Consider the following 21766-nt stretch of genomic DNA (forward strand, 5'->3'; position numbering starts at 1 on the left):
ACTATCAACTAACCCTTCCATCATCTGCTCACATGATATTGAAACAGCTGACGCACGTGCCCGCTGAAATAACTCGTTCCCATCTCTGTTTAACACGTCCATTATAATATACAGGGGGCTTTCGTAGAATGACAGTTAAAAATCTTTATTTAATGATGAAAAGGGGGCAACCGAACCCCGTATAGTCATTATATGGTCCGGGAGATAACGTTTTATGGGGGAAATTTGTTCATCACGGCAGATGGGTCTTCACACGATTAAAAAAATGTAATTTTTTACTGTGAACGTAATTAAATAAAGTGAGCTGCTTAATATTAAAAGGAAGCTTCGTAACAATGGATTGGATTTAACCTTGTAATTTTTAGAATGTTAAAATCTAATGATCGGACCAGACGTGGTGTCAGCAGCGGAAAATAATTTAAAAGTTTTTGTTGACCTTTCAGTCGCCCGGTTAAAATGCGCAACTGAAATGTTGATACTTTCGGATATTTTTTTTCAGCCATTAATTATTTACGAGGTGAATTTCAAGCGGTCTTTTATTAAAGAGAATTCGTATTTTATGATGCCGGTGAATAACCTTGTTCACATTAAGAAAAATTTGAAAAAATCATTTTCGTATCAAAAAAGATTAAGAATCAAGGCTCCCAAACAGACAAAAAAAACATAATATACATAATAGTATTTTAAAATCTGCGTACGTAATTGCAAAACGTAGTAGGAATACATTAAAGTGGAGGACGCCTAAACCGTTTCACAACATTTTTACACAAAACGTAGGTAAAGTTGCGCCAATGTTCAATGGTGTAACTAGGCTTATACAGTAAGCCTTGCTCTCTCTATTTTTAGCCTGAGCTATATTGTTTCCAATTTGATAATAAAGTTTATTGTTCGGGCGAAATTAATAAGGATGCATGTATTTTGAAAGCTTTAAATTAACCAAAATTGAGGGACAAAATTCAACTTTAAGGCCCGAATTTCATTTGATGTAAGTAGTTTTATTGTTCTCCACAACCTGCTTCTTTTAACTAATAAATCTTTCAATGGAAGAAGATACAAAAAAGATTTACATCACACTCATAAAAAGTCGAGCATTTACGAAATTATATACTTACTTGGTTTGAATTCTAGAATGAATACTGTAGAGCTGATGGTAATTGATTAAATAACGATTAATTTATTCTTTAAAAACTTCTTTAATGAAGATCTAGCAAGGGTTTGCTGATGTGAAGCAAAATTAAAATGATCGTATATTAAAAGACGTTGACTCAATAATAACATTTCATGATGATCCCTTAGTCATTCACTTTGTTTCTAATGTTTATAGCTGTAGGTCGATTACCAACCACAAATAATTTCTCAAGATTTGAATAAATCTAAATTCGTGCGCATCTGAAGTCAAGTCTATTTAGGAGTTGGATTTTCCGCTTTGACACATAGCGCACTATATACCTAGACTGACCTAGACTACCTAGATTGTATTTAGTTAGTGACAGACTGTCTGTCAAAATTGGGAGATTCCAAACAATTGGCAACTTGGCAGTTCTTTAATCTTGAAAGAAAACTTTCATTAAGCCTAAAACATCAACCAAATAAATGTATTATTTCATAAACGAATACACATAACTTTCATTCGTTTCTATCTTTTCACCTTTATCAGAAGATCAAGTTCAATATTTTGCACTTCAGTTTTCCGTGAGGACAGCGTCACAAGACGTCGTTCGTGGTTTTTAATTCCTAAACGAAATCCAGTTTAGTAATCTCTTATAATGACGCTAAAATGGTCGGTATCAACGATTTGTTTCAGGCAACATACTTATGTAGTCTCAGCAGACATAAGTAAAATAAACATGCAGGTCAAAATTGCTGAAAAATCTAAACGTTTACAATTGTTTTTATGGCGTAATAATCCAGAAGAGAAAGAACAAACATATTCCCTAAACAGAGTAGCATTTAGCACAGCTAGTGCCCCTTTTCTTGCTACATGTTATATACTACAGTTGTCACTTGAGCATGCAAAGATTTATCCAACAGCAACACACACTGTCAAACAGCATACATACGTGGATAATCTCCCATCTTCAGCTAACTCGATTTAAGAACTAATAGAAATTTGCATACAAATTTCACCTATTCATAAGTCAGGTTGTTTTGCTCTAAGAAAATGGAAATCGAATAGTTCAGATGTTGATGAAAATTTAAGGCTTATTATAAATCGCCAGATTTATTTTCCTTTTATTCAGATGATTCAAGCAAAACTTTAGGTATCAGCTGTTCTTCAAGTCATTTTTGTTTTTCATTTTCCATAAATCATTTACTTTTGGTAAACGTATTACAAACAGGGTAATTTTATCAGATACAGCCGAAATATTCGAACCACTAGGTTTCTTGAGTCCCGTCACAAAAACTCCAAGAATATTAATGCAGTCACTAGGAGCAATGAAAATATCTTGGGACGAAAATGTACCTTAAGAGATAATTTTTTCTATTTCGCTAAGGATTCTAAGATATACTTTACGGAAAAAAGCAGTTTCAATCTAAATCCATGACTTGTCTGATAGTTCTCAAAAGACTTATGGTGCAGTAATTTATTTACGTACTGTGACTCAAGACGGTACAATTCATGTAAAATTGATTACTTCAAGTTATTTGGTTAAATCAAGAGTAGCACCTTTACAGTCAATAAGCATTTTAAGGCTTGAGCTATGAGCTGCTTCTATTATAGCGCAACTTTTTGATAAAGTTGTACATTTTCTGACTTTAACTTTGAAAACTTATTCTTTATGGTACTGGGACTCTAGCCTGGATAAAAAGATTGCCTCATCTTCTTCAAATTTTCGTTGGAAATAGAATATCTCAGAATCAAAAGTTTCAATTACAGACTTCAATTACAGACTTAAACCCAGGTGATTTACTTTTAAAGGGGATATCTCCAAAAACCAATCAGTACTCTACGTAGTTTTCTAGACCATCGTGATTACATCATTTCATGAGTCACTGGCCGGAAGATATCTCCTTTCAATTTCCAGTAAATAGTTTGCCACAATTGGGTAAAGAAACACAATCATTCAGGCATGTTAACATGTGGCATGAAACAAGTCAGAGAACGGCTCTGGGATGATCATCCAGGGTTGAGGCAATCCAAAATGTTCCTTCCGAAAACATCTAAACCTCTAGTAAGTTTAATTAAAGCTACATATTCTCACAGGTTTTTTGACGGGGCCTTGTCACCTTCAAAAACAACGCAGGAAATTAAAACTAGAACAGAAAAGTGAATGCGCAGATTCTAATAGGACTACGCTATAGAACACCTATTAACTGCATGCCGAAAATCGTGCCGTACATGTTGGTAGCTATGAAGTTATAATTACTAACTTTTAAAGCAATAAGATTGGGTTGGGATTAACATGGAATAATAACTAGAAAGGGGCACATAATATATTTTATAGGTCGTAGTGTAACTTCACCTTTATTTTAATGTAATTTAATTTAATCTACTGCGGAGTAGTCAAGGCAGTCAAGAAAATATTGACGATTGATGACAAGGAGAGGGAGGGCGTTAAACATGGTCTAAAAATTGATGATTGACTTCCAATTTTGTATAATAGCGGAAATCTCTTCACTGATACTGGATTTAGAGTATCAATCAAAAATGGAGTGGATTTAGACATCAAGCTTGGTGTACAAAGCATGTGCTGATGTGAACAGAATTCCAAATCATTAGTCCTAAATTGTGAATTCACTAGGAATTTTAAAGTAACCCTGTAGATAATCACAAAGTTTTTAAAACTGGTTATGCTGCTTGTGGCTGTAGGATCAAACACGGTACGACCAAAAAGTACGACTCCGTTCAGAAGCGTTGCTACGTCATTAAATGCTTCATCTCTTGGAAACTATTAAGAAGGCCTACGAAGATTCACCACCATAACCAGCTATTAGTTTCGAGCATAAGGTTATTAAGGTATGGCTCACTATATCTGATACAGCCGTAGGGAAGGAAATCAATATAGCTTCATATAACTTATAAGATGTCTATCCCTGAAAGGAATTCCAGGGGCATTTGCATGAAAATTGCGTTCTTCCGCAGTACAAGGGTTCTGTTTCGAAGATTGCTGAAGATTATTACTGATTAGATAATAAAAAAATTATAATTTATTCAGTCTTACTACTTTTGATATCTTAGCTTATCCTGTACGCTGTTTTCATGTTATGAGTTCCTTGAAGGGGATTTTTGGAATATCAGTGTGTGGAGTATCATATCTACAGTGATATTAGGTTTAGAACTTTAATAATTGTTGTCAATAGTTTAGATTTTTTAATAATTGAATATATAAAGTTATAGCTTTAGTAGATTGAAAATAATCAACCAAAAACTCTGAGCTTGAGCCTAAGATAATATGCTGACGACCTGAACTGAATTAGAAATTATTGTAATTCATAAATAGTAAATCTTATAAGAATAGCACTACGGGTGGAACCTTTGGCGTGACACTTAAATTACAAAACAATTTTATCCCTAACCAAACTTATTTCGCTAGGTTTCTCTAATTCGCAAATAAAATAGAGAGTTTTCGTAAGTGTTAAAATTGTTTTGTGATCCTGTAAAAATAAATTTTCAACGTTTATTATCTCTGACTATTATTGGTCGAAAAAGTTTATTTAATTTATTTTAGGAATTTGAGGACAGTCTTTATGCCTTCAAGGCCACAAATATTAATTAAATATTAAATGAAAAATATCTGTAAATCTTTAAAAAAAAATATAAAAGACTAGGAGTGATTTCCAGTTCCTAGATGACCTGGAAACCAAATTATTCCTAGAAAACATGAAAAGAATAAAAAATTATTTTAAAAAATATTTAAAAAATATTTAGAAAAATATTTCAAAGGTATAAAGGATACAAAAAACAGCCTGCAATTCCCTAAAATGGTAAAACATGAGTCTAAAAGTCTCTGAGTCAAAAATCATGCACAAATCTTTGGAAAATTAGATTTAGTGTCTCATAGAATTGTATAAGGAACTTGTGTACAGATTTTCATGTTTTATTCTTCCCTGGTTTTTGAGTTATGGGCATTTCGTGAAATATTTAGAAAAAAAAACAACTTTTTCAAAAATAATTTTTTTCTTAGGACCGTGTATAACTTTTAAGAAACTAGGAGAAATTTCTATAAAAATTTGTAAGTTTCATTGTTGCCTGGTTTTTGAGCTATGGACATTTTGGGAAATTTTAAGAAAAAATTAATTAAAAAAAAATATAGTGTAGATTTTTAAAAAAACGCTGAAATAGATGTAATGGAATTGTATTAGAAATGTATGTACAACAGTTCATGTTGCAATTTTGTCTGGTTTTTGAGTTATGGATATTTTGAGAAATAATCAACTTTTCCAAAAGTAATTTTTTTTCTGAACACACCATAGATTCTTGAAAAAACACTAAAATACCAATTTTTATGTTTCAATCTTGCTTGGTTTTGAAGTTATAGGCATTTTCACAAATTTTAAGAAAAAATCAACTTTTCCAAAAATAATTCGTTTAACTCCGTGTAGATTTTTGAAAAAACATTGAAATAAGTGTCTAATCAAAATTCTATAGTGTACGAATTTTCAAGTTTCAATCTTTCCTGATTTTTGAGTTATAAGTAGTTTAGCAAATTTGAAGAAAAAAACTAGAAATCTTAAATCAAAGGAACTTTAGTTATGTTTGCTTAACCTACCCAGAAACACGTTTCTGTAAAGCCACTGCCCCCAACAGTTCCAAGAGCGAATAACCTAGGTCTATAACCCTCATCCTTATTAGACAGTCGGTTCTTAACACCCCGTATATCCTTGAAAGAAACTACGACACGACCATGTGTCGACAACCTTGCGTGAACGACCGTGAACACCTGTCTTCCGTAGAAAAAAAATTACAATTTACCAACCGATAACAAAAATCGGTTTACTCGTATTATTAGCGACCGTCTGGCGAATATTAACGTAAAAGTAGGACAACGAATGTGCGACTGATGTACTAATGAAAATTTGCAAAAAAATCCCCCATCACTTTATGACGATCCAAAAAAAGAACGAACGACGTAGTCTCTCGAAACGCGACAAAGAAAAACAATTCCGTGAACTGTTTTATTAGATTAATTTACGCGCCAAAAACCTCATTATAGAACAAGCTTTTCCATTTTAATTATGCTAAGAGCTTATAATGCTTTAGTTAACTTACCTGCGCCTTAAAACATCCAAATTCATTTTGCACAACTGTTCACACTAGCTACAACTGAAAAAAATGCCTGAGTACGTTCTAAAGGTTTCAGACAATCGACATCTTCAACCTCCTCCCCAACTTCACCGTTTATACTTTGATGTGCTTACTGAGTACCCCCTTTGAAAGCAAACAAAGGGCTGAAGAAGCACCAAAGAAACACGTGCGAAACCGAGAGAAAACAAAAGAAAAAACCCGCGCGCGAATTGAAAGAACTGGGTACCCACGGTCCTGTTGGGTACTGACGACCGACTGACTTCGTCGACCGTACCGCAGCGAACCACGATCGACGGCAGCCGTTCGCTTTTTTTTCTCAATTTTTTTTTTATCCAACATACGGGGACGTATGGATTAATATTATAATTATTTCTTGCAATTAAACTAATGTGCATGGTAAGAGAGAGGCATTTTGAAAATTTTCAAACGCGGGAAAATCCTTAGCAAACAATATAATTGTAATGGTGTGATTAATTGGAGGAAGGATGGTGTGCGCTCAAGGTTAAGGTTCTCAGAATTACGCCATGACTAAAGACTTGGAGATGTCGAGGTCGACGATCTGGATGTTATTTTTTGACAGGTGATGATGACGTAGTCAAGTCACGAGCGGATGAAATAATTTCTTGATAGTGGTGTGTTCACTTTTGTCGTGGTCAAGAATGATATTTCGTTATTCATCAAGTTCCTGACTTTCTCTTTTTAACTTTAAGCAATCGTGAGAGAAATAGTTGAGGTTTGTTTAATTTATATCATAGTCGTTGAAAAGTTTGGGTCTTAAGCTACGTTTGAAACGCGCGGATCTATTAGATCCATGGATCAAATGATAGACTATTTTTATTTAGTATAGTCCTGTTTACAAGGATTGATTTTGAGGGTTAAATTAGTCCAGGACTATCACTAGGATCAAAATGTCAGTTGAAGTGAATTTAGACGAAGAATTATAGGACATAACCTCTAAATCTTTAAAAGTGTTATTGTTTAAAGGTAATAAAAATAAACTAATAATTTATTTTTCAAGGCTTAAGCTTGTCCTCTGTATTTTCTTCTTTATTTTTGTGTTCAAAAATTAAAACCTCGTAAGCTAACAGCCATGTTTAGAAAGCATCAAATTCGCGTATCAAATTTTAGTGCGCTATCGTTTACACCGAAAAAATAATACTTGTGACGTCATTTGATCCAAGTATTAAATATTTGGTATACACGCGTTGTAAACGTAGCTTTAGATTTGTTGTAGTGTAAAGGTGATCAAAAATGATTCATGATTAATACTAACGATTTCACTATGATTAATAAATAAAATCATTTTATATATATTTGCTAATTTACTCTACTACCTGTTTGTCTAATTGACTTAGAAGGTTTTTGAGGTGTTCATCAAAATTACGCAACTAAAAGAATTTGTGCAAAAATACCACCTGGCCCATAAAGGATAGTTAAGCTTCTGACCAGAGTTGGTATTGGTTTTAGAATGATTACCAAATTTCAACTGCTGCTACTCAAAAATCTATAAAAGACAACCAAGAAGAACAAGACTCTTTATAACATGATGGTACCAGCCTTTCATAAGAAATTGTACTAAAATAAGAATTATTCTAATAGCACAGCATAGACAAATTAATATGGATTTACATCATAAGGTGCAGAGTCATAACATGAGAAATAATTACTGATTCGTGATGAAATTCTAAGGTTCAGTAACTTAAAAGGTCCAAAGAAAAACGCACTAAAACGTGAACCTTAAATAGTGAACATGATTTCAGCTCACAATTTGGTCAAAGATAACTGATTAACAATGAAACTTGCATCAATGCACCTTTATAGCTGTAAAAGATACAGTCCACACTATTCCCAATCAGGAAATAAATTGCCAAGCCGAGTTTTAACAACTACTCCCAGTGTAGAGAGTCAAAGACTGCTTATTCATGCTTCTACAGCAGCCTCTAAAGTGTCTCCTTGAATGCCTTGAAGAGTTTTCTAAGTACTTTTCCATCCTTTCCAGGACGTTTAAGGGTCAGTTATTAGTCAGCAAGGCATAAGACTTTAAAAGACTATTGTTGCGAAATCAATTTCTCAACACAGACAAATTAAATTTGTCTCAAATAATAACTACAGTCTACAAAAACTCTCCGATACCTGGAATTGGTGTCTGGGTCTGTCTTGCCCCGATCAAGCCGCGGCGGCACGAAATTTACCCCGCACCACACCCAGTATGACGATAAATGCAAACCAGGCAAGATCTCTGCTCCGTCCAGCCAGCGACGTAAAATCATAAACCCAAAACATCGAAGTCGATGTTAATTTTGTTTCACATAAGTTGATCTTCTTAAAGAGTTAGTTAACAGTTTGTGTCTTTTGACGGAAATGGTATAAAACCTTTCCTGTCCATATCTTTAAATGGGAAAGATCTGTTTCCTGTATTTAATAAATTTAAATAAAAAGCAAATTTATGTTGCAAAATTGAGCGTTGCAGTTAAAAGCGTTGTAAACTAGCTATTAAATTGCCTTTTAGTTAAAGCATATTATTTTGTGGGCGCTTCGTAAGAATATAAAGTTGTGAACAGAAAAGTCAAAATTTATGACATTTTCCATGAACATTTTTAATAACTAGTGAGGAGGCTGTTACTGAACCAAGGATAAGACTATTGAACATTTTGTGGAAGCGTATAGTGTGGAAGCAGCAGTGTATTGGATTTTGTTTTTCTGTGTCTTCACATAGAAACAAGGTACCTTTGTAATTTTCACTTGTGTGTTTTATTTTAAACAATAATAATTTTGTTACGCTATTTGTATTAAGGCCAAAGGGTTTAATTTAGTTAATTACTTTGTCTTGGTGTTTATTTAAATTTAAAATTTAATTTTATTCGAGTGCTTGCTGGAATGAGTGTGTTTACTTAGTAATAAGTTTTAGGTTTTTAGTTGTTTAAAGAAAATTAACGTTTTTATATTTAATATAAGATATTTAGGAGAAAATTTGATGGAAATTTTATTTACTAGCCTTATGTCAGTCCTTTCGTAGTGGCGTGTTAATATTAAGGTATTAGCACAATCTCTTTAAACCTCTACTAAGTTTAATGTTTAAACTCTAGTCACGAAGTTTAAATATGGTCCTTCGAGCCGGATGTTCCATCAAGTTTTCTAAATAAAACATATTTCCAGCACCCATTATTTTTAATTTTACATCCAGTAAAATTAGTAATAGATTAGATTCTAATTTAGTCCAGTCAAATTTTGTTGAGCAAATCAATACCTTTACTGAGTTTTTATTTAAAGGTTTACCTTTTTAAGTACTATTTTTAAATTATCCATAGTTCAAAATGGACATTAACCAGTTAAAAAAGAACCGTACTTTGGCCAAAAGTAAAATATCAAGGGTTTTAAATTCACTTGATAAGAAAAAAGATATTGAAATTGATATAACTTTTTTTGAAACCAAAATAAATCAGTTGCAAAATGCGTTAGATGCTTATAATTTAGCTCAAGATGAAATTGAATATCAGTTCGAGCTGAATTCAACTTTAGATAATAGTGAACCAGATGATGAAGATAGGGTATTAATAGATGAAAAATGTGATATAGGATTTGTGTTGTGTCATAATAAAATTAAAGAGTTGTCAGGCACTTTAAATACTTCTTTACAGCGTTGTAATGCATCGCCAGCAGTAGTAGGAAAATCAATGATGTCTCCTTTTACGAATATTTTACAAATAATAAAAATTAAACATTTTATGGGTAACATGTCAGAATACCCTTCCTTTATGCAAATGTTTGAGTCAATTGTTATACAAGATAACACATTATCAGATATACAAAAATTTGCTTATTTAAAATCCTGTTTACGAGGTGAACCACTTGAAATAGTTGAGCATTTATCTTTTACTAATGCAAATTTTACTACAGCTTTAGCTTATCTTAAAGAAAGGTATGAAAATAAAATAACTGTCCTTAATGCACACATTGGTGCAATTTTAGATGTTCCAGTTGTTTCAAAGGTTAACTCAGCTAATCTTAGAGATTTTGTTAATAAATGCAAAGGAAGTATAGGGTCTTTAAATAACTTAAACTATACTAAAGAAGAATTGTTTGATGTTTTAGTAATTTATCTATGGATAAAAAAGGTAGACATAGGTACACGTAAAGCTTATGAAAGTGAACGTAGACAAGACCAGTTGCCTAGTATTACTGACTTTATTAAATTTGTTGAAAGAAAATGTGTAACTCTAGAAAATTTGTCAAGTAATGAACCTCAAGTTCAAAAACCAAATAGGGTTCAAACCCATACTTCCTTACACACAAATACAAATCAAGGTAACAATAAAAAATGTGTATACTGTAATGAAACTTCACATGTAATTTTAGGCTGTAATAAATTTAAAGGTTTATCACTTACAGGAAAGAGACAAACTGTTTCATCAAAACAGTTATGTTATAATTGCTTGGCTTCTCAGCACAATTTAAGTAATTGCCCTTCTAATAAAACTTGTATTTATTGTGGCAAAAGACACCATTCCCTTCTTCATGATTTTCAGCAATCCCATAGTCCAAGCTCGAATTTACAAAACAGAGTTAATCAGAATCGTTTTAGCCAGACTTCACGATTTCCAACCAGATCTAACCAAGGATCAATACATGGAAATTTCCAAAATAATCAATCTGCCAGAAATCATACGAACAATATTCATTCCCAAATAAACAATAATCAAAACCATTCTATGGTCGATCAAGAATTCACTTCACACAATAATTGCAGGCAGAATAATAATCTAACTACTGCTAATGTAGCACAAAATGAAGTGAGTCAACATTCCGAAGAGACCCACACAGTTTCAAATTTGTCTACCAAAAACTGTCAAGTCCTTCTAGCTACTGTCTCTTTAAACTTGTTAGATGCCGATGGCAACCCAGTTACCGTCAAGGGTATTTTAGATAATGGATCTCAAAACTCCTATATAACAAGTTCTCTTATTGAAAAACTAAAATATATTCCATATAACAAAAGAACACGAGTTTCAGGTATTGCCCTGTCTCATAGCGTCTCACAAAAAATGGTGGATGTCATTTTACATTCCAATTTTAATCAAAAATCTTTTAAGTTAAGTTGTGTAGTGCTTCCCAATATTACATGTTCCCTTCCTCATATAGAAATTAATACATATGCATGGAATATTCCAAGTAATATATTCTTAGCTGATCCCAACTTTAACATACCCTCAGAAATTGATCTTCTTATAGGCTCAGACCTATATTATCAATTACTTACCCCTGGTATGATTAGTTTGGGAAACAAAATGCCTACCCTACTTAACACTCATCTTGGTTGGGTAATTGGAGGTTTATATCCTTCAAATTCCAATTCAAATATTTCTACTGCACATCTAAACGTAATTCAATCAGGTCAAGACTCTGTTGCCCTTTTTGCTCAAAATGATGAACAAAAATGCCTTGAAACCATTGTTGCAAAGTTTTGGGAGTTAGAAGAACTTCCACCTGTTAAGCTTCGCACCCCAGATGATGACTTGGCAGAATCTATATTTGTAAATACTACAAAAATCTTAGAAAATGGTACTTTCCAAAAAAACTCACCTCTTAAAAATGAAAATGAGCACCTCAAGTTAGGTGATTCAATTTCAATTGCTCGTAAAAGGTTTGAAAATCTTGAGAAAAGGTTTGAGAAAAGTCCAGAATATTATATACAGTATAAACAATTTATCGAGGAATATGTGTCCCTAGGTCATGCAAGATTTGTTCCTCTTACTCAATGTAATGAGTTTTCCCAACAAAAATACTTTTTTCCACATCATGCAGTGATTAGAGAGGACAGTGCAACCACTAAATTGCGTGTTGTGTTTGACGGCTCTTGTAAACCTTCAACAGGGTATTCTCTCAATGACATAATGTTAAAGGGTTTTCAAGTACAGCCAGATTTATACGATATTTTGTGTCGTTTTCGCTCGTTTAAGTATGTTCTGACTTGTGATATTGAAAAGATGTTTAGACAAATATTGGTTAATCCTGAGCAAACCTTTTTATTGAATATTCTTTGGAGAGAAAGACCTGAGGATCAACTCAAATGCATTGAATTGTTAACGGTTACTTATGGCACTAATAATGCTCCTTTTTTAGCCACTCGTGTGTTAACTGAAATAGCACAGAACAACTTATCTGACTATTCAGTCGCATCAAATGCTCTTCTAAACCAAACTTATTGTGATGATATTTTAGGAGGTGTTGATGATTTTAATGATCTTAAAATTCTGTACGATCAACTCAACTTCCTATTAAATAAGCATGGATTTCCATTGCATAAATGGTGCAGCAATTCACCACAATTTTTGTCAGCATGTACTGACCAACTTTATTATTCAGAATTGGAATTTAAATTTCATTCAACCCTAAATAAAGTTCTCGGATTAAAATGGAATCCAGTAGTCGATTATTTTTTAATTTCAAGTCCTAAGAAGACTTTTCCTGAACCCTTTACTAAAAGAAAAATCCTTTCAACAGTAGCACAGTGCTACGATCCTATCGGATTCTTGTCACCAGTTATTGTTATTGGTAAGCTGATTATTCAGCATATCTGGACTTTAAAAATTGATTGGGATACACCCTTAAAGGATAGTAATGTAATTATCCAGTGGAAAAACTTTGTTGACAATTTACATCTTCTTCAACATCTCAAAATTCCAAGATATTTCTTTTTGGATAAACCCTTAAAGGAAATTCAGTTACACGGCTTCGCAGATGCAAACATGAAAGCCTATGCTGCCTGCGTTTATCTACGCACATCCTATTCGGATGGTAGCATTTCTAGTTTTCTTGTCTCATCAAAGTCTAGAGTCTCTCCTCTAAAAAGTGTTACACTTCCTCGATTAGAGCTTTGCGCTATGCTTCTGCTCTCACAATTAATCACAAAACTCATAAACATTTATGCTAATAGGTTTAAAGTAGATTCAGTAAATCTATGGTCTGATTCCGAGATAGCCTTATCTTGGATTGAGTCTCATGCATCCCGTTGGAATATATTTATTTCTAATCACGTATCCAAGATACAGGAATTAACCTCTGAGTTTACTTGGCGGCATATTAAATCCTCTGACAATCCAGCAGATCTACCCTCTCGAGGTATTTCTATTACTGATCTTTTAACTTCTAAAGTGTGGTTTCATGGACCAGCCTTTCTAGAGCTTCCAGATCTTGATTTGACAAAGTCTAAAAAATTTCAGAGTTTAAATAACTTGCCAGAAGAAAGAAAAATTTCGTTACTTAGTACTGAAGTATTAAATCAGGATGTTTTTTGGTCTAACATTTTCAAACGCTTCTCAAGTTTCTTGAAATTACAACGTACAGTAGCATATATGCTTAGGTTCTTACATAATTGCAGAAACAAAAACATTACAAATTCTGGCCCTTTAAAGGTCCAAGAATTAAGAGATTCTCTTAACCAAATAATACAGGTCATACAATCCAAATATTTTTTAAAGCAAATTTCTGAGTTAAAGTCAAATAAAAATATTTCGGATAAGACTTTGAGAAAATTGAACCCCTTTATTGATTCAAATGGGTTTCTAAGAGTTGGTGGAAGATTGGAAAATGCTAATATCCCGTTTGACCACAAACATCCATTACTTCTACCGTCTCATAACTATATTGTGTCATTGATGTTGAAATATGAGCATCAGCGACTTGGACACGCAGGTGCTCAAAATGTTCTTTCAAATTTCCGATCCAGATATTGGCCACTTAATGGTCTTAGAGACCTTAAGAGAATAATTTCAAAATGTGTCACATGTTATCGTTTTAAAGCGCAACCAGCTCAACAAATCATGGCAAACCTTCCCAAGGACAGGGTGTTAGTATCTAGACCTTTTAGTCATGTTGGTGTAGACTATGCAGGGCCATTTACCCTAAAATCTTCCAACCTTCGTAAGGCTCCTAGAATAAAGGCTTACTTGGCTATTTTTGTTTGCATGTCTTCTAAGGCCGTTCACCTGGAAGTAGTCTCCAGCATGACCACTGAAGACTACCTATGTGCTTTGAAGCGATTCATAAGTCGTCGTGGTAACCCATCTATGATCTTCAGTGATAATGGGACCAACTTTATAGGTGCTAAGAACCAATTATATGATATTTATTCATTCTTCAATAAAATTGAAACTTCTAATCAAATTAAGGAATTTTTGTCCCAGAGCGAAATAAAATTTAAGTTTATTCCTCCACGAAGTCCTCATTGGGGAGGAATATGGGAAGCTGCCGTTAAAAGTGCCAAGCATCATATCCATCGTATTATTGGTCAAAGTCATTTTACCTTTGAGGCTTTCTATACCATACTTGTACAGATAGAAGCAATTCTTAATTCACGGCCCTTATGTCCCTTATCAAATGACCCAAATGACTTTCAAGTTTTGACTCCTGGTCATTTGCTAATTGGTACTAGTTTGATGTCATATCCTGAAAAAGACATTTCTTTAATCCCTGAAAACAGATTAACGCTTTGGAAACGTATTACTCAAATAAAACAATTGTTTTGGAAAAAGTGGACTAAAGACTACCTAAATCGTTTGCAAAATCGACCAAAATGGTTTCAAGAATTTCCAAATATAGAACTCAACTCACTTGTTCTTCTGAAGGAAGATAACTCTCCACCATTTCATTGGTCACTTTCCAGAGTCATAGAAGTCATTCCCGGAGATGATGGTAAAGTAAGAGTTGTGAAACTTAAAAACAAGGATGGAGTTTTTACTCGAAGTGTGGCCAAGGTCTGTCCTTTGCCTCAACAAGATATACCTGAAACCTTTTTGTCCTCATCAAATTAGTTGGGGATACTTATGTAGTTTGGAGCAATTTGCTCCAACCGGGCCCCAAAATGTTGCGAAATCAATTTCTCAACACAGACAAATTAAATTTGTCTCAAATAATAACTACAGTCTACAAAAACTCTCCGATACCTGGAATTGGTGTCTGGGTCTGTCTTGCCCCGATCAAGCCGCGGCGGCACGAAATTTACCCCGCACCACACCCAGTATGACGATAAATGCAAACCAGGCAAGATCTCTGCTCCGTCCAGCCAGCGACGTAAAATCATAAACCCAAAACATCGAAGTCGATGTTAATTTTGTTTCACATAAGTTGATCTTCTTAAAGAGTTAGTTAACAGTTTGTGTCTTTTGACGGAAATGGTATAAAACCTTTCCTGTCCATATCTTTAAATGGGAAAGATCTGTTTCCTGTATTTAATAAATTTAAATAAAAAGCAAATTTATGTTGCAAAATTGAGCGTTGCAGTTAAAAGCGTTGTAAACTAGCTATTAAATTGCCTTTTAGTTAAAGCATATTATTTTGTGGGCGCTTCGTAAGAATATAAAGTTGTGAACAGAAAAGTCAAAATTTATGACATTTTCCATGAACATTTTTAATAACTAGTGAGGAGGCTGTTACTGAACCAAGGATAAGACTATTGAACATTTTGTGGAAGCGTATAGTGTGGAAGCAGCAGTGTATTGGATTTTGTTTTTCTGTGTCTTCACATAGAAACAAGGTACCTTTGTAATTTTCACTTGTGTGTTTTATTTTAAACAATAATAATTTTGTTACGCTATTTGTATTAAGGCCAAAGGGTTTAATTTAGTTAATTACTTTGTCTTGGTGTTTATTTAAATTTAAAATTTAATTTTATTCGAGTGCTTGCTGGAATGAGTGTGTTTACTTAGTAATAAGTTTTAGGTTTTTAGTTGTTTAAAGAAAATTAACGTTTTTATATTTAATATAAGATATTTAGGAGAAAATTTGATGGAAATTTTATTTACTAGCCTTATGTCAGTCCTTTCGTAGTGGCGTGTTAATATTAAGGTATTAGCACAATCTCTTTAAACCTCTACTAAGTTTAATGTTTAAACTCTAGTCACGAAGTTTAAATAACTATTCCAAGTGTGGGCAGCCATAACAATACTCCAGACTGTTCATCGAATCTTGCAATTAAGTGTCTCTTTGAATGTCTGGAATAGTCTTTCAGATTTTTTTCAAACGTTTCCAGACCATTCAAGAAAATCAAGACTTTTCCTAACACTGGATATTGTTTGAAATCGGTATGCTCACTTTTGTGGTGGTCAAGAATGATATTTCGTTATTAATTAATTTCCTAGCTTTCCGTTTTTAGCTTTAAGCAATCGTGAGAGAAAGAGCTGAGGTCCGTTTAATTTATATCAGTTTGGTTTTTAGACCTTCAGTGTATTCTAAGGAAGACCAAAGATGATTCATGATTAATACTAATGATTTCACTATGATTAATTAATTGTTCTGAAAACTTAATAATGAAATCATTTTATTGTTAATTTACTCTACTACCTGTTTGTCTAATAGACGTAGAAGGTTTTAGAGGTGTTCCTCAAAATTAGGCTACTAAAAGAAGTTGTGCAAAAATGGCAAAATTGCCAAGGCAAGTGCTAAACAACTATAATATAGCAGTCTCTGGAGTATCTCTTTGAACGCCTTGAAAAGTCTTCTAAATACTTTTCCATCCTTTCCAGGTCATTAAGGGTCAGTCATTAATCATCAAGTCAAGGATAAACACTTCTTACTTCTCAGGAAAAGCACTTAAACGACTATTACAACTTTGGGCATTTATAACGATACTTCAGACTACGCATCGATTCTTGCAATGAAGATTTAAGTGTTCATTTAGATTTCTGCTAAAATCACATCCAATGCCTCAAATAAATTATTGATTACTTACAGGCAGCTGAGCCAAGTTTGTTTTTGGCAGTTAAGTTTTTTCTTCCTCTTCTTCTTTTTCTTCTTCAAGGTCGTCTGAAAGAAATTATTGATTTCTTACAGGAAATTGATTCAAACATTGCTTCTCTTCTGCATCTCTCTCTTTTTCTTCTTCTTCTTTTTAAAGAGGTCAATTGCCTGAAAAAAATATTGTTTTCATACAAGCAGTTAGGTCAACCCTTTCTCCTCTAATTTTTCTTCTTCTTTTTCAAGAACGTCAAATGCCTGGAAGAACTTATTGACTTCATATACGTAGTTAGATTAAACGTTTGTTCTCTCATTCTTCGTTTTAAACACGTTAAAGACTAAAAAAAATTTTCTTACAGACAGTTGAGTCAAACCTTTCTCCTCTTATTTTTTCTTCCTCTTCTTCTTGTTCTTCTTCAAAGATGCCAAATGTCTAGACGAAATTATTGATTTCTCACAGGCAGTTGACTCAAACATTTCTTCTCTTCTGCTTCTCCTCCTTTTTCTTCTTCTTTTTAAATACGTTAAAGGCTTGAAAAAAAAGATTCTTATAGGCAGGTGAGCCAAATCATTCTCCTCTTATTTTTTCTTCCTCTTCTTCTTTAAGGACGTCAAATATCTGGAAGAAATTATTAATCTCTTACAGGCAGCTGACTCAAATATTTCTTCTCTTCTGCTTTTTTCTCTTTTTTTCCTATTTTTCTTTTTAAAGACGTCAACTGCTTGGAAAAAAAAATTGACTTCATACAGGCAGTTGAGCCAAACCTTTCTCCTCTTATTTTTCTTCTTTTTCTTTTTCAAAAACATCAAATGCCTGGACGAAATTATTGACTTAGTATAGGCAGTTGAGTCAAACGATTCTCTTATTCTTCTCTTTCTTCTTAAACAAGTTAAAGACTTCCTTTAAAGTTAAAAGAAGTTTGTTCTTAAACAAGTTAAAGAAGCCAAGCCTTTCTCTTATTATTTTCTTCATTTTTTCTTCTTCAAAGACGTCATATGTCTGGACGAAATTAGTAATTTCTTACAGTCGAATGACTCAAACATTTCTTCTCCTCTGCTTCTCCTCCTTTTTCTTTTGCCTTTTCTTTTTAAACACATTAAAGGCTTTAACAAAAACATTTTTTACAGGCAGTTGAACCAAACCTTTTTCCTATTATCTTTTTCTTCCTCTTCTTCTTTTTCTTTTTCAAAAACGTCAAATGCCTGGAAGAAATTATTGATTTCGTACAGATAGTTGTGTCAAACTTTTCTTTTCTTCTGCTTTTTTTCCTTTTTTTTTTAATCACGTTAAAGACTTGAAAAAAAAGATATTCTTACAGGCACTTGAGCCAAACCTTTCTTCTCTTATTTTTTATTTTTCTTCTTCAAGGACGTCAAATGCCTAGAACAAAATATTAACTTCTAACAGGCAGTTAAATCAAGCATTCCTTCTTTTCTGCTTCTCTATCTTTTTCTTCTTCTTTTTCATTTTAGAGACGTCAACTGCCTGGAAAAAAATAGTGATTTGTTACAGGCAGTTGAATCAAGCATTTCTTCTCTCCTTCCTTCTTCTATCTCTTTAAATTGCCTGGAACAATCTTGTATGTATTTTTTTAAGTCTTCTAGACAAGTCAAGGAAATCAGGACTTATCCTACGACATTGTTCTGCATGGAGGAAAAATTAAAATTATTTCAGGTAATCATGGAGACAAACTAGAGGAGTATTTTGGAGTATTTTTTGAATATATTCTTTTTAATATGCACAAACTCTCTGAAAGAGTAAAAAAGTTAAGTCCTTAAACGAGAAATAATTAAATGATTTTTATGTACAATAGCAACTTTTTGGCTTGATGTTGGTTGAAAACTTGATGATTTTTTACTTTATTGCATATTACCATTTCAAGTTAAACGTATACAAAAAAGACTGATGATAATGGCGAGATGAATAACAAGGGAGATGAAGATTGAAAAAAGGCAGCGTTTTATCGAAGTGCCTAGTCCTAAAGAATAGAGTTGTATACCAATGTATTCTTAATCCTATGTAGGTATGTCGAAATTCAACACAGAAAATTCTGGAAGACAAATCACAGATACAAGATAGTTTTCGTGCCACAGGGGATAATTAAAGTGGGATCAAGAAAAGAGCTAAAAATTAAGTAAACCTGAAAACTAGGTAACTATCCCTCAAGAAGTGTTAGAATATTTAAATGAAGTGTTCACACTAACAACTAGATTCTATTTGTCTTGTATGCGGCGCGTGGTTTGAAGAAGCATAAAAATTTTGAAGAGCAGAGAACAACATTCCAAAAAAGATAAAGATTAAGTAAAATAAATATTTTGAAGGTTGATGACTTATCCTGAATTAATTTATCTCTAAAGAAACCAAAATGTCCAAAACTGCCGAAGGTAATTCAAAAAAACAGGATTTTATCAATCAAGAAATACTCTCCAATTTTTCTTATGATATCAATCTCTTTTGTCCAAAAATTTGTGTGTAGGTTGATGCTGGATTTAGCTTTGTAGGAACCAAAATATCTCCAAAACTCTATATTGAACATAGTTTATCCAAAGATTTAAAGATGTCCATTGCTTAAATTGGCTAATCTTCCCACCGCTGTCTTTTAATGTCTTTGGATCTGACGAAGGCATTTGATACAGTAAAGCATGTAATTCTTCGAAAGTGTATTGTCATTTAATCAAGTATAATTGAAAAAAATTGTAAATTTTTACGACACGTTATGAAATCAAATTTTCTCACGCTTTCTTAATTATTCTAAATTGATAAGCCACAAACAGTTAACCGAGCCTTCGACAATACATTAAAACGCGTAAAACAATATAGGAAACCTTAACTGACACACGTAGAGTTACTCGTACATATGTCAACAACTCCACCCGGTTTCCGGTATTAATTCTGCAAGTAAAAAAAAAACTTGAAAAAATTCCCAAATTGAATATAATCGAAACGCTGGCTGCTTACTAAAAACAATGGCGGTGCCATGGGAACGCGACCCGCCATATTGGTCTCGGTTAAGTAATGTTAAACAAAAACGAACGCTCGAAATAGCCTCCTTTGTTTTAAACTGTCTTTATTTGAGTTTATTATCTTAATTGTTGTTGGTTTCCTATTTTAAAAGTATGACGGGAGACTCTTTGTTGCTCACCCGCTATTTAAAATGTACAAGCCACGCTTTGTAGCTTATACAACGTGCTGGTTTTATAATTGTTATAAGTAAAGTTGAAATTTATCGGGATTTTTAGGTAATCCACTTCTTCAACTCAGCGAACTATACCAGAATAAAATTTACGCAGTTAATCTTATAAAAACCGAATAGTACGAAATTCGAAAGTTGCTCTTACAAATAATTAACTAATATTACTAAGCGGCTTACGCAGACAGGAAAAAACTATCGTTGACGAAACATTTTAGTTTTCCTGTATAAAAATACTTGCGAATGATCTTGTAATTCTTTTAATGATTTATTTTGGTGATTTAATGTATAGAATTATCAAGAACGCTTGCCCTATAATAGCTGTAAGCCAAAACTTCTTCAATTTCATAATTCCTATACTCATTATTATATTTATTAGTAAGGTTCTAAGGTTATTTATGAAAAGCACATTTTCATATGCCCAAACTTTGTTTCTATCGAAATACTCTGAAACTCGTAATCCTTCATTATGACCTTCTTCGATTCAGAGCTGTAGACGAGATATCTATATCTCAACTAGAACAACAGGGATTCAATCCGGATTGATCTCTCCAATTCAATCTCTACAACTATAGGCTGATTACATTGATCTCATTGAAAACATTATTGCTGAAATATATTGAGAGAGCGAAAGATTAAAATGCACGCTAAAAAGTGACTTTCAGAATTAATTTGGTGCTGGTGTAACTTGTATAGAATGAAATAATTCTAAATTTAATTTTTGATTTCCAACAAATGATTTTTTTTTGTTCCAATTTGGTTCAACTCTTACATGTTCCAAAGTCCAGTAAACTGGGATTTTGGTGATTTTTGTTCAACTAATTTGCTGAAATTTGTATCGTCTAGTTCTAGTATATCTGGAAATCGCATCTGGCATCGTATTTTGGAAAGATTCGCCGAACCAGTTGACCCAAACGTACAGTTGCTGGGTTAGTTGAATTTTGTATAGCTATACAGACTATGATTTCGTAATAAGGATAAATTATTTAAACAACAAAAAATTGAGTCAAAGGGTAGATAGTTAGGGTAAGTAGTAACTTTAAAAAATTGAGTGCTTCTCATGTGAATCATTTTGCTTGATCATAACAAATTATTTGGCAAAGATTTATTGATTTCAATAATGCAACTTTCCATGTATATTACTCAATAAGGGTTTCAATAAAAACGCAAGATTTAAATTGCGGGCCATGATTATGACGAGACAGATGGAAGTTAGTAAATAGGAAGCATTAAGCTCCATTCTGACTAGGGCGAATTTCGCGGATTTTTTGCAGAATGTGTCAAATACAGATTTAAAAATATTCGCGGCGGGAAATTTTAACTTTCTGCGATGTTGATGTTTATCATGGGAAATATCATAACCTCGAATAAATATTTGTTGATGTTTTGTGTTGTGTTACAACAGTTACTGTTAGCCGTTTGCACTTACTGTAATTGTTATTTACGAAGATATTATTATGCAATTTTTTTAATTCATATGTTTCATAAAAACCGTAGACCTGCCACCTTCTGGAGTCTCATCCTCAGTCTGCTGTACCTGAAAATATTGGCACATGGAGCTAATTTTGACCATTTTCTTACAAATGTCACAATAAAT

The 21766-nt window shown here is 33.1% G+C and overlaps 1 protein-coding gene across 5 annotated transcripts in view; it reads right to left on the reverse strand.

Annotated features, from left to right (window-relative positions):
* The window catches only part of LOC126737845 (protein gustavus), a 208221-nt gene that overhangs the window by 37138 nt on the left and 149317 nt on the right, over positions 1-21766 (reverse strand). Inside the window, exon 1 of one of the 5 annotated variants that reach the window (XM_050442909.1) lies at positions 6212-6511. The exons of 3 other annotated variants lie outside the window; for them this stretch is intronic. In XM_050442909.1, the coding sequence (XP_050298866.1) occupies positions 6212-6237 (26 nt within the window). In that variant the 5' untranslated portion in view covers positions 6238-6511. Of the gene's footprint in view, positions 1-5711; positions 5961-6211; positions 6512-21766 lie in introns of those variants that run through there. One more of the 5 variants, XM_050442908.1, reaches the window with a different exon arrangement.

The sequence above is a fragment of the Anthonomus grandis genome, chromosome 6 (assembly GCF_022605725.1).
Source record: "Anthonomus grandis grandis chromosome 6, icAntGran1.3, whole genome shotgun sequence".
NCBI classification, from domain to species: Eukaryota; Metazoa; Arthropoda; class Insecta; order Coleoptera; family Curculionidae; genus Anthonomus; species Anthonomus grandis.